Raw genomic sequence first — 14,556 nt, forward strand, 5'->3', positions numbered from 1 at the left:
ACTATTTGTAACTCCTCAGATACTGAAACAGTCCATGTCCAAATGCAAAAAGACCTGGGCAATAACTAGGCTTGGACTGACAAATGGCAAGTAGCATTCACGCCAACAAGGGAGAATCCAACCATCACCCCTTGACATTCAATGGCATTACCATTGCTGAATCCCCCACTATCAACATTCTGGCGGTTACAATTAACCAGAAACGAAACAGGACTAGCCATATAAATATTGTGGCTGCAAGAGCAGGTCAGAATCCAAGAATCCTGTGGTGAGTAACTCACCTCTTCACTCCCCAAAGCCTCTCCACCATTTACAAGGCAAAAGTCAGGATTGTGATAGAATACTCTCCACTTGCCTGGATGAGTGCAGCCCCAACAAAATTCAAGAAGCTTGACAGCATCCAGGACAAAGCGCCTACCTGGTTGGCACCCTTCCACAAACATTCACTCCCTTCACCACCGATGCACAGTAGCAGCAATGTGGACCATCTACGAGATGCTTTGCAGAAACTCATCAAGGTTCCTTAGGCAGCGCCTTCCAAACCCACAATTGCTACCATCTTGAAGGACAAGTGCAGCAGACACATGGGGACACCACCACCTGGGGGTTCCTCCCCAAGCCACTTACCATCTTGACTTGAAAAGATATTGCTGTGTCAAAATCCTGGAACTGTGTCTGTATGGCTGCTTTAACCAGTGTGCTGGTGTGTATATGCAGTGGTGCATGCAATTATTGGGCATGGATTGTCAGAAGTAACAGGCATATATTGCTAGCAGCTGGCAGTAAAAAATAGTAACAAATATTCACCATGTTGTCCATAATTAACAGAAGGGCATAGTCAGTGATTAGCCATAATGCATTGGAAACAAACTTTATATTCTCTTAAATGAGCTGATTTGAAGCTTTTCCAATAAACTTCTTTTTGTTTCAGCACGGATTTGGCACCCACACATGGATTCTGCAGCGGCTGCCAGGTAGTCAGTATCCACAGAGGAACCAATATGTAGGGGAGTTTGTGATGGGAGCCCGGCAAGGGCAAGGAAAATTCTTCTATGCCAATGGAGCTGTGTACTCTGGAGAATGGGTGGCTAATAAGAAGCATGGTTTGGTAATTTATTTTAAATCTGTAATCTCTCTCAAAGCAGCAAAACCCTCTGATAAAAGGTCTCAGACCTGAAACCTATAACTTTGTTTCTCTCTCCACTGCCTGACCAGGTGAGTATTTCCAGCATTATTTACTTCAGATTTAACATTATTTACAATAAAAACAGAAAATGCTGGAAAAGCTCAGCAGGTCTGGTAGCATCTGTGGAGCGAGAAACAAGAATTAACATTTCATGTCTGTATGACTCTTCTTCATATGGACTCGAAATGTTAACTCTTGTCTCTCTCTCCACAGATGCTGCCAGACTTGCTGAGTTTTTCCAACATTTTCTGTTTTTATTTCAGATTTCCAGCATCTGCAATATTTTGCTTTAATTAAAGGTTATTTTGCTTTTTTATTGATCTTGTAAATAAAGATATGTATTTCCATTTTAATGGTATTATTTTAAGGAAATGACTTTGGGTGGGAAGCCTATTAGCTATTTTTAAAAAAAGATTAGATGGTCTTTGAAAAGATCAAGGGAATGAAATGCTTTTTTCAGTGATAAATGGGATATTGCCTTTTTTGTTCTGAGGGTAGAAAGCAGGAATAACATTGTGGGAAAGTGTGAAATATTTGATTATCAGTTTGATCATTATGGACAAAAACAAGCTTTCTCTGCTCGTCAATCGAAAAGGAATTTTACCCAGAATTCCTTGAAATATCAGCCTTCATGATGTCCTCAAATCCCTGGAGTGGGACATGAACCCACAATTTTCTAACTTATAGGAGAGTGTGCTAAATGCAAATCAAGCAGATTCAATTAGGAATGCAGGAAGGCATGCCAGGAGTAGCACCTAAAAATGAAGTGTCATCAGCCTAGTAAAGCTACAACACAGGACTAGCATTAAACAGCAGGAGCAACATGTGATAGACAGAACAATCCCACAACCAACAGATCAGATCAAAGCTTTGCAGTCCTGCCACATCCAGTTAAACATCTACTGGACAATATGGAAAATTACCCAACTATGTTCTCCAAGATTATGAGGGGCATGGACAAAGTGGATAGTCAGAAGCTTTTTCCCAGGGTGTAAGAGTCAGTTATTCAGGGGCATAGGTTTAAAGTCATAGAGTCATAGAGGTTTACAGTATGGAAACAGGCCCTTCGGCCCAACTTGTCCATGCTGCCCTTTTTTTAAAAAAAACCCTGAGCTAATCCCAATTGCCTGCATTTGGCCCATATCCCTTTAAGGTGCGAGGGGCAAGGTTTAAAGAAGATGAACGAGGCAAGTTTTTTACACAGAAGGCGGTGGGTTCCTGGAACTCGCTGCTGGGGGAGGTAGTGGAAGCAGATATGATAGTGACTTTTAAGGGGCGTCTTGACAAATACATGAATAGGATGGGAATAGAGGGATATGGTCCCCCGGAAGGGGACTTTAGTTCAGTCGGGCAGCATGGTCGGTGCAGGCTTGGAGGGCCAAAGGGCCTGTTCCTGTGCTGTAATTTTCTTTGTTCTTTTGTTCTATGTCCTGTCCACAAAAAACAGATGTCATGGACGGAGTGCAGTTCCAAAAACATTTGAGAAGCTTAACACCATCCAAAACAAAGCAGCATGCTTACTTGGCACCCCAATGATCAATCTAAACATACCCTCCCCCAACAGTACTGATGCACAGTGACAGTAGTATGTACCATGTACAAGATGCACTGCAGCAACTCACCAAGGCTACTTTGACAGCACTTTCCAAATGTGTGACCACTGCTACCTAGAAGGGTAAGGGCAGCAGACACATGTGAAGACCTGCAAGTTCCCATGCACCATCACGATTTGGAAATATGTCATTGTTCCTTCACTGTCACTAGATAAAATCTTGGAATTCATTTCCTAACAGCATTGTGGGTGTACCTACACCACATGGAATGCAGCCAATCAGGAAGGTGGCTGACTACTACTGACTCAAGGGCAACTGGGGATGGGCAACATCCCACATTCCGTAAAAGAATTTTAAAAAGCTCAATTTAAGTAAAGTATTCTGTAGCTAGATAACAATTCCGCTCCCTCAAAAATTATACAAATCATCTGTAAAATTGATACATAAATTGCTATCTTTCTTGCATCTGTTAAAAAAAGACAAAAGTTCTGTTAAAATGCATCATGGTTTCTCCTGATTGTTGTCCTAGGCAACAGTTTACCAATACACTATTTTCAGACTGATTTAGTCTGGTTAATTAAATCAGGTCTTCTACCTTTCATAATATTAGGGAGTATTCACATTTAAGAATGGTCGTACTTTTGAAGGAGAGTTTTTTGAAGATCGTATGATAGAATTTCCTAACTTTTCAATTGATGGAATGAACACACCGGACCTCAGTTCTATACGTACCCAATCACCACTTGAAACTGGTAAGAAGTTTTGCAGAGAGATTGATCTACAATTCGTGAAAAGGATTAGTTTTGAATCCTCTGTATAAGCATTAGCGACATTTTCTTCTTTCCCCACCATGCTGTTGGTGAGTACTTCAGAAATGAAACTCTGGGTATTCATCTCGTTGCAAACTTGCGCCATTGTAATGGCATATCTATGGCATGTGTCATTATTACTAAATTACATGAGTCACTTTTGCCATTATGTGCGTTGCATCTACCAGTTTACCAACTTGATGCTGTGAAACCAGCAAAGGAAGTTGCTGGTGTGGGAGAACATGCTGTTAGGGTCAGGTTAGGGAATTTTGCAGTATCAGAGTTGCTGAATCTGGCAGCAGCTGGGGTGAGGGTTTGGGGGGGAGGGGCTTGGGGCCGGGTGTGTCAGGATGCAAATGTTTTGGGGCAGTAGCAGCAGAGATTTTTTTGAACAAGCAGCAGAAGAGAAAGAAACCGAAGAAAATTTACATGCAGGTTGAAAAATGTTTGAAGACTCGTCACTAAGGAGAAATCAATCCATGACAGCTAAATATAATCGACCTGTTTTTAACCTATTCAAAAGCTACCTACTTGCACAGGAGTAGCTTCAGGAGGCTGAAATGTAAGTGTAATTATAAAGGTACCTTACATCTTCAGGTGACGCCTCTAGCGTGAAACACAGGTATTAATGGAAATAGTAGTAATGTGACCATATTGTAAGCATGGGAAGTCCCTGTAATATTTAAAACATTTTAAGATATGTACATAGATAGCATTAACAAATGATTTAAAAATCTGAAAAGGAATAAAAGTTGAATATTATTTTCTATGATAGATAACATCAAAACAGGTGGTTCAAAGGGTGCCATTAAATCAGTTCTGGAGCGTAACGTGGAACTTGATATTGCTTCTCTTTTGAACATGATCCCAGAGAAAGACAGACAAAATGAGCTTACACAGGTAAATGGAAACTCAAGAAGGTTACAGAATGCAGAACCTTAGCCTGAAAAGAACTTTTATTTATTTAATATAAATATTTGCTTCCATAGGAACTTAGGAACAGGACTGAGCCATTCAGCCTGTCGGGCCTGTTCCGCCATTTAATTAGATCATGGTCTGATCATCTACCTCAATGCCACTTTCCCACATTATCTCCTTGATGTCATTAGTCTCCAAAAATCTAATGGTTTCTATCTTGAACAAGCTCAGTGATTGAGCATTCACAACCCTCTGGGGTAGTGAATTCCAATGATTAATCACCCTTTGAGTGAAGAGGTTCTTCCTCATCTCATCCTTAAATGGCCTACCCTTCCCCTAGTTTTAGACTCAGCAACCAAGGGAAACATCTGCAACCATCCTGTCACGCCCTGTAAGAATTTGGTAAGTTTCAACGAGGTCACTCCTCATTCTTCGAAACTCTAGGGAATACAGACCCAATTTCCTCAATCTCTCTTCATAAGACAATCCTGTCATTGCAGGGATTAACCTGGTGTACCTCTGTTGCATTCCCTCTATGGCAAGTACATCCCTCCTTAGATATTGGGGGCCAAAACTGTACACAATGCTTCAGATAAGGCTTCACCGAGACTCTATACAACTGCACCAAGATATTTTTGCTCCTGAACTCAAATCCATTTATGATGAAGGCCAACATACTATTTGGCTTCCTAATTGATTGCTGCACCTTCATGCTAACTTCTAGTGACTCACAAACAAGGACATTCAGGTTCCTTTGCACACCCACACTTCCCAACCTCTCACCACTTAAGAAATATTGTTTTTTTCTACCAAAGTGAATGACTTCACACTTATTCACATTATATTCCATCTGCTGTATTCTAGCCCAGTCACTTAGCCTGTCGAAATCTTCCTGAAGCCTCTTGCATCCTCCTCACAACTTATGCTCCCTCCAAGTTTGGTGTCATTAGCAAATTTGGAAATATTACAGTTGGTCCCGCATCCAAATTATTTATATGGATTATGGACAGCTGTGGACCTAACACTGATCCTCCCCCTAGTAACAGCCTGCCATCCTGAGAATGACTTGATTATTCCTATTTTCCGCAATGTGTCTGTTAACCAATTTATTTATTTAGTAAATGCAAAGTCCCCAAGCCAAGCAGTCTCTTCTGGTCCTGCTATGTTAAGTGCAGATAGGCCTCCACTGAGTCCGTGGGTTGGACGCTCTTCTGTGATGTGGTGCATACTTTGCTCTCTCCTACAGGCACATAGGGGGGCTTGCACTAATGTCCCATCTGTGGAGGTTGGCCAAGCAGGGGCCGCGGCTGGTCCAGAACCTGTTGGGGGTGGACCACTCTTTCCGAGGAAGGTTGAAACCAGGCAGCTGTTGGGTTGGGTTTGAGACCAGGTACATGTTTTCCTGGCCAATGATTCCCATTCATTTAACCAATTTTAATTTATTTTGTTTACCAATTCTCAATCCATACTGGTATATTTCCCCCAAATCCCATGTGCTTTACTATTATTTACTAACCTTCTTTGTGTCCGACCTTATCAAAAGCCTTCTGAAAATCCAAATCCACATCTGCTGGTCCTCCTTTATCAATGCAACAAGTAATATCCTCAAAAAACCCCAACAAATTTGTCAAACATTATTTCCCTTTCAAAACTCCATCTTGACTCTGTCCAATTTTACCATTATTTTCTAAATGTCCAGTTATCACATCCTTTACAATAGATTCTAATATTTTTCCCTACTATGTTAAGCTAACAGGTTTCTTGTTCGCCATTCTTCCTCTCCCTCCCTTCTTAACTTGGTGGGGTTACATTTGCTACTTTCCAAACTCCAAGAATGTTTCCAGAATCTATAGAATTTTGAAAGATAACCATGATGCATCCACTATCCCTCTAGCCATCTCCCACAACGCTCTGGGAAGAAGCTCATCTGGTTCAGGGGACTTATCAACCTTCAATCCAGTTAACTTTTCAAGTACTCTTAAACTAATTTATTTCAGTTCCTCAGTTTCACAAGTCCCTTGATCACTTAGTATGTCTGGGAGATTTTTGTATCTTCTTCTATGAAAACAGATGCAAAGTAACTGTTTAGTTTCTCTGCCATTTCTTTGTTCCCACCAGTATTGAGCCCACATTTGTCCTATTTGGTCTTTTCCTTTTCACATACCTAAAGAAGCTTTTACAGTCTGCCTTTATGTCCCTTGCTCATTTGCATTCATATTCTCTTTTCAATTTCTTAATCTGTATCTTGGTGCTCCTTTGCTGTGTTCCAAATCCTTAGGTTTACCACTCTCTCTGGCATCCTTATATGCCACTTCCTTTGATTTAATGCAATCTTTAACTTGTTTTGTTAACCATGATTGTTTTACCTTTCACTTTCACTGTTTATCCCTTAGAGGGATGCATATCTGTTGTAGATCTTGGAGTATTTCTTTAAATACTAGCCATTGCCTGTCTGCCATCAAATCTTTTAGTGTATTTTCCCAATGCACTAAAGCCAACATGCCCCTCATACCTTCATAATTTCCTTTCTTCAGATCGAAGATGCTATTTTCAGAATGCTCTCTCAATTTTCAAATTTCAATTTTCAATTTTCAAACTTAATGCAAAATTCTATCATATTATGGTTACTATTTCACAAAGGCTCCTTTACCACGAGGTTCTCATTACATAGCATTAAATCAAAAATAGCCCAATCCCTAGTTGGCTCCTCAGTGTACTGCTCCAGAAACCCAACTCGTTCATACTCCAGGAATTCATCCTCTACAGCATTGGTGTTAATTTGGTTAACCAAGTCCATGTGTAATCTGAAGTTGCCCATTATTACTATATTATCCACATCATATGTACCTCTAATGTCCTTTCTTTATGTGGTCAACATTAGCACTACAGTTTGGTAGCCTCTCAACAACTCCCACCAATGTTTGCGGTACATTGTTGTTTCTGAACTCTATACAAACTGATTCTACAACTTGATCCAAGGTCCTGTTTTACTGATTACTGATCTTGTCCCTTATTAAGAGTGTTACTCCATTTTCTTTTTGCCTATTCCTCCTAAATGCAGTATGTCCTTGGATATTCAGTTCCCAATCTTGGTCACCCTGCAGCCATGTCTCCGTAATGGCAATTAAATCATACCCATTTACCTCAATATGTGCATTCAAATCAACCTTTTTGCAAATGTTAAATGCATTCAGATAGAGCACTTTTAATTCTGCTTTGTTAACATTATTCTCTGTACTGATCCTATTTGATACTTGCTTTGTCTTCTACTTTTGCTTTCCATTTTTCTACTTCCTTTTACCAGTTTTACTTCCCTCGGATCTGAGTGCCCTCTCAAGTTCCCATTCCACTGCGAATCTAGTTTAAACCTTCCGCAGCAGCACTAATGAGTTACCCTATGAGGGACATTAGCCCCAGTCCTGCTAAGATGCAGCCCATCCATCTTATACAGGTCCCACCTGCCCCAGAGCCAGTCCAGTGCCTTTGCCGGAAGGATGTGGAACCTTTGGAGAGGGTACATAAAAGATTTACCAGGATGTTGCCTGGTATGGAGGGCATTAGCTATGAGGAGAGGTTGGAGAAACTTGGTTTGTTCTCACTGGAACGACGGAGGTTGAGGGGCGACTTGATAGAAGTCTACAAGATTATGACGGGCATTGACAGAGGGGATAGTCAGAAGCCTTTTCCCAGGGTGGAAGAGTCAATTCATGGGGGGCATAGGTTTAAGGTCCGAGCAGCAAGGTTTAAAGGAGATGTACGAGGCAAGTTTTTTACACAGGTGGGTACCTGGAACTCACTGTCGGGGAAGGTAGTGGAAGCAGATACGATAGTGACTTTTAAGGGGCGTCTGACAAACATATGATGAGGATGGGAATAGAGGGACATGGTCTCCGGAAGGGTAGGGGTTTTAGTTCAGATGGACAGCATGATTAGTGCAGGCTTGGAAGTTCCAAGGGCCTGTTCCTGTGCTATAATTTTCTTTGTTCTTTGTAAATCTGATACCCTCTCTCCTACAGCAGTTCTCCGGGCATGTGTTCAATGGCACAATTCTCCTATTTTTATGCCCATTAGCCTGTGGGACTTAAAGTAATCCTGAGATTACTGCTTTAGACATCTGCTTTTCAGTCTTGTTCCTAGCTCCCTGAATTCTACTTTCAGGACCACGTTCTCCTTGCAATCTAAGTCATTGGTACTGACATGGACCATGCCCTCTGGCTGTTCACACTCCCAAGAAGAATGTCCTGCTGGCTCCTTGACATCCTTGACTGTGGCACCAGGGGAGACACCATACCATCCTGGAGTCATGTCTACAGCCACAAGAATGCCTGTCTGTTCCTCTGACTAACAAATCCTCTATCACTACTGCTCTTCTCTTTTTCTTCCCCTCCTGTACAATGAGCTGCTCGTGGTGCCACGAACTTGGTTCTGACTGCACTCTTCTGCAGAGCGAACCAGTATTCAAAATGGAAAACCAATTAGTGAGCGGGATCACGGGGGGCTTTCTACATTACCTGCCTGGTTTTCTTGGACTGTCTATCAGTCACCCATTCACTTTCTGCCTTCATGCTCTTAGCCTACAGTGTTACCACCTCTCTCAATGTGCTATCCACATAGCTCTCAGCCTTGTGGATATGCCACAGTGACTCCAGCCTCTGCTCAAGCTCTGAAAAACAAAGCTCAAGGTTCTGCAGCTGGTGACATTTCTTGCACATGTGGTAGTGTAGGTCATTAGCAGCATCCAAAACTTCCCACATACTACAGGACATGCAAGGTGAACTGCTCAGCTATATCTTAACTTTACTTCACTGATGTTAATTTTATTTTACTTTGGTTTACACAAATTAATTGTACTTGGCCTTAACTTAATAAACCTAATAACTATTGATAAACCTTACCAGTAATAATAAATCTGACTAATACTTAACATACTTTACAAGGTGCAATAAACCTTACTTAAAGTAACTCTTTCCCTTGTTCACCAAGCTCCTAAGTGAATTCACTACTCACCCAATATATAGGCATAGTTCCTTGACCTTGACCCTTACTGACCAATACTAGTGGATATGGTGAATATTCACAGGATGGCACAGTGGTTAGAACTGCTGCCTCACAGCTCCATTGACCCAGGATCGATTCCTGGCTTGGGTCACTGTCTGTATGGAGTTTACACATTCTCCCCGTGTCAGTGTGGGTTTCCTCCGGGTGCTCTGGTTTCCTCCCACAGTCCAAAGATGTGCGGGTTAGGTTGATTGGCCATGTTAAATTCCCATAGTTTCCCGGGATGTGTAGGTTAGAGGGGTGAGTGGGATAAATCTGTGGGGATAGGGCCTGGGGTGGGATTGTTGGTGCAAACTCGATGGGCACAGTGGCCTTCTGCACTGTAGAGTTTTTATGATTCATTTCTATGATTCCTAATTGCAAATGCATGCTTTCTTAATACTTCAAGGCCTAGCTTGCCCACCTGCAACCTGACTCGAACAACATGTGCAAGGCACCTTCACAGAAACCCAGTTCCTTTATTTTGGCAAGCTGCCTTTTCTACATGCCAGCAGAGTACTCTCAGTTCCCATTACTTTCTCCAGCATCTGCAACACATGTGATTTCTCCAGCTCTGGCATTTTCTAAAAGACCGTTAATTTCATCATATTTCCTGGATCTGGCCAACATGAACAGGGTCCTTCATGGTAATTAAATCTCCTTTGGAGGCACCATCATCTCATGTGCCACAGGCCACCAGTCTCCCACTGCAACCCTTTTGTTGTATTCCTGCCTACCTCAAATGTCTGCAACCTATCTGCCCTGGTTTTCTTTTCTTTCATAGCCTCATGACCAACTTTTCTTTAAAGTTAAAGTTTATTTATTAGTGTCACAAGCAGGCTTACATTAACACTGCAATGAAGTTACTGTGAAAATCCCCCAGTTGTCACACTCAATTTTCCCACTCTTTTAGACTCACTACCTCTCATCTGCTCTCTTTTGAACTGGTTGCAGACCCACATCTGCAGCTCAGTTACAGCTCAATGCATCTCACTCCAGCCTTGCGACTGTGTCTGCTCTGTTGTCACATTCGCTACTGGCAGTTTGCATTTCAAATATTAGTTTTATTATTACCATTGGGCAATTCATAGAATCATAGAATCCCTGCAGTGCAGAAGAGGCAATTTGGCCCATCAAGTCTGCACTGACTCTCTGACAGAGTATCTTGCAATGGGCCTATCCCCGTAACCCCACACGTTTCCTACGGTTAATCCATCTAACCTATACATCTTGGGACACTAAGGGGCAATTTAGCATGACCAATCCACCTAACCTACACATCTTTGGAGTGTCAGAGGAAACTGGAGCACCCGGAGGAAACCCACACAGACATAAGGAGAATGTATAAACTCCACACAGACAGTGACCCAAGGCTGGAATTGAACCCGGGTCTCTGGAGCTGTGAGGCAGCAGTGCTAACCATTGTGCCACCTTGCCGCCAATATATAAATGTGTGTCAGATTGGAATCATGACAATTTATTAGGTAATTAGAAAATAATATATTTATTGGGTGTTTACACACAGAACTTCCTGTGATCATTAAAATACTGCGTAAGCAGATAGATGTATAAATTATTACCTTGGATGTTTCATAATCAGTCACAGTATTAGAGTTGTTTACCTGTTTGGTATCTATATAAGTAAACAGATTTTTTTCTAAATTGCCTTACGTACCTGTTTGACCTGTGCTAATCATATGACGTTAATGAAATCTCACTCACTCAGTTATCAAGGAATGATTCTTGTGTTCCTTGCCCATCTCCTACTGTACAGCCAACTATATCATTCTTTTGTTCTTCCTTGCCTCAGTTTGCACTTTTTCCTAACCGCAATGCTACCCCTTCACCTCATCTTTGTTTGAGGATTTTAATTCAGTTGTTTTATAAGAATTCAGTGTTAAGTGACTTTAAATTTTGATTTTTTTTTGTGTAGTTAGACTATGCTACTCTCCGATATCTGACAGAACTGAAGAAAATATACAGTTTCTACAGTAGCTTGGGACATCAGCAAACACTGGATAATACTTTCTTACTGAGCAAGCTCCAGTTCTGGCGTTTCCTGAAAGACTGTAAATTTCACCATTATGGCCTGAGTCTGGCTAACATGGACACGATCCTTCAAGGTAATTAAATCTCCTTTGGAAGACAAAACCACATCCTGTAACTCAGTATTTCTGCATGATAATAATGATGTAATGTAGCCAGAAAATAACTTTCCATTTAGTCAATTACTCTTGAAGAAAGATTGTACTGCTTGATAGACTTTGAATGAAAAGATACAGTCGTGCTTAAAATGATGAGGGGCTTTCATAGGATAAATAAGGAGAAACTGTTTCCCCTGTTAGGAGGGTTGATAGTCAGAGGACACAGAAAGAGACAACGGGTGAGTAGAATCACTTTTACATGCGAGTTGTTATGATCTAGCACAGTAAGTAGTCTCACAACACCAGGTTAAAGTCCAACAGGTTTATTTGTTAGCACGAGCTTTCGGAGCACCGCTCCTTCATCAGGTGAGTGCAGGATTTGTTTCACAAACAGGGCATATATAGATACAAACTCAATTACAAGATAATGGTCGGAATGCGAGTCTTAACAGGTCATCAAGTCTTTACAGGTGCAGACAATGTGAGTGGAGATCTAGAATGATCTAGAGTAAACTGCCCGAAAGGATGGTGGGAGCAGATTCTGTAACTTTTGAAAGGAAATTGGAAATTTAGAGGAAAAGGAAATTTTAAGTTTTAAGTTTATTTATTAGTGTCACAAATAGGCTTACATTAACACTGCAATGAAGTTACTATGAAAATCCCCTAGTCGCCACACTCCACTCCAGGTACACTGAGGGAGAATTTAGCATGCCAATGCACCTAACCAGCATGTCTTTTGGACTGTGGGAGGAAACGGGAGCCCTTGGAGGAAACCCAGACAGACATGGGGAGAACGTGCAGACTCCGCACAGACAGTTACCCAAGCTGGGAATCGAACCCGGATCCTTGGTGCTGTGAGGTAGCAGTGCTAACCACTAGGATTCTGAGCGAAACGTGTGGAGAGAAATACTAATTGGATAGCCCTTTAAAAATATCAAATGACCTCCTGCTGTGTTGTATGATTCTAAAACTGCTAAGTTTGAAGTAATGCATAGTGAAGGTAACTCATTATGCTGAGAGGTTGCTCACTAGATAACTTTGCATAAAGGCACTGTGAAATGGATAAGAAATAGATTGACTGGCAGGAAGAAACACATTTCTGTAATGAGACGTATGCCTAATGAGAGTTCAATGAAAGGTCATGAGCTGAAACATTGGCCTGAAATTTACTTTTGCCATGCAGGCGTGAGACAGTCATGATGGAGCGCGAAATGGTGCATGATGATGTTGGGAGGGCTTCCTGACATCATTGCTGCATCTTGCGATATTTGGGTTGACAGGCATGCATAAATATCAGAAACATGCCCGCCGGCAATTAGAGGATCAATGAAGATCGTCATTAAAAGTCCAATCGTTCCTGATTTTGAGAGTCCTGTGCACTATTACGCTTGGCACATGGGCCAATCGGACAGGCAGGATTCATGTTCTAGATCCAGGGTGGGATACAAGTCCCAGAAGAAATGGAGATGTGAGGAGTTAGAAGTATTAAAATGAGTTAATACAGTCCATTTTTGGAATCATTTTGTTCATTTGGATAATTTGAGGAGGTTAAAATCTTTGCAGAGACATTCTACAGGCAGGCGCCTTTATTGTTCAAGCCTGTGTAAGCGTACGGTTAAACATGGGTAATCTGCTGAAATGATCTCCTCAGATGAGAAATATAGGGCAAGAAGGGAGAGAAGGCCAGTTACCCATAACAGTTTGCCTTCTAACTTTTTCTGGTAACTATTGATGTATCCCCCCAGTCAGAAATATCCAAAGTTTGTGATTTAAAATGCAATTTTTGAAAGTTCCCAGTGCAGGCCAATTGTCTCAGAGAAATTTGCACTTTTGGATAATTGCCATGAAAACCTTACCTCCGAAGGATATTCCAACTCGATTTTGGGATACCCCACAATATGCTGCCCTGGAGCTTGGATGTTAGGGGCCCATGTTTCTTGTTATGACCTTTCATCAGGCATTGATGAAAAATCACTGCCTGAAGTGTTAACTTTAGGCAGAATCTTACCAAAAAATGGCAAAATGTCAGGGTCTGACTGAAAACCAATGTATTTTTCTACCAGAGAAACAGGCCGCTTTATACTTGAGATCTTCTGACACTTTGTCAAAAAAGAATAGGGGGCGTATTTGGATGGGGCCAATAAAGCCCGGCTTCACTGAGATCGGGGCACTGTTTAAGAAGCACCTCGATCAGAGAAAAAAATAACCCCCTCTACCCTACCATGGAGGCCTCCTCCCAACCCCCCCCACCCCCCCATCAAAGCCTGCATCTCTGCCCCCGATCAGAGTCAGCATCTCTCCCCTCTTCCTTCCCCTACAACCTTGCTGACATTCCCAATCCCCCTGCCCACTCTCCCTAACCACCAAAATAAATGAGTTCCCCTCCCCCCATCAAATGAGGCTCACACTAGGGTCTGCCCCAGGCACTGCCCCGGCACAGGTTGGCACTGCCTTGCCATGTCCCTCTCCCCTGGGGCTATACTCATCTTCACACCCCGGAAGGGGTCCATAACTGGTTCACGTCTGGGTGAACGGGTTGTAAAGCCCGCCAACGTAACGTCATGTCAGCGGGTTTTGAAAATACACCTGGGGGATTATATAGTTGGGGGGGGGAGGGGGGTCTTTAATTATATTTAAATTTATTAAAATAGTTTGAAATCAGGTGGCGGAAGTCACGATGGTGCCGACGAGATTTGTGATTTCCAGGCTTTGTTGGATTTTGAGTCCCCACTGCCAATCCCGTAGATGGAGAGTGCTGACTCTAGATTCCCCCTTTGTTTCTCTTTTCACAATTTCTACAGTTGAATATTTCTTGCATTTTGTGTTTTTGTTTCAGATTTCCAGCATCCACAAGAGTTTGCTTTTAGATTAGTGAGAAATGTCAATGCTGGTAAATGGGAGATATTACC

At 41.9% G+C, this 14,556-nt stretch overlaps 1 protein-coding gene across 1 annotated transcript in view; it reads left to right on the forward strand.

Moving 5' to 3' along the window:
• rsph10b (radial spoke head 10 homolog B) overlaps positions 1-14,556 on the forward strand; it is a 65,758-nt gene that overhangs the window by 21,331 nt on the left and 29,871 nt on the right. Inside the window, exons 7-10 of the mRNA XM_078240612.1 lie at positions 932-1,108; positions 3,350-3,491; positions 4,324-4,448; positions 11,437-11,626. Coding sequence (XP_078096738.1) covers positions 932-1,108; positions 3,350-3,491; positions 4,324-4,448; positions 11,437-11,626 — 634 coding nt within the window. The remainder of the gene's footprint in view (positions 1-931; positions 1,109-3,349; positions 3,492-4,323; positions 4,449-11,436; positions 11,627-14,556) is intronic.

The sequence above is a fragment of the Mustelus asterias genome, chromosome 23 (genome assembly GCF_964213995.1).
Source record: "Mustelus asterias chromosome 23, sMusAst1.hap1.1, whole genome shotgun sequence".
Taxonomy (NCBI): Eukaryota; Metazoa; Chordata; class Chondrichthyes; order Carcharhiniformes; family Triakidae; genus Mustelus; species Mustelus asterias.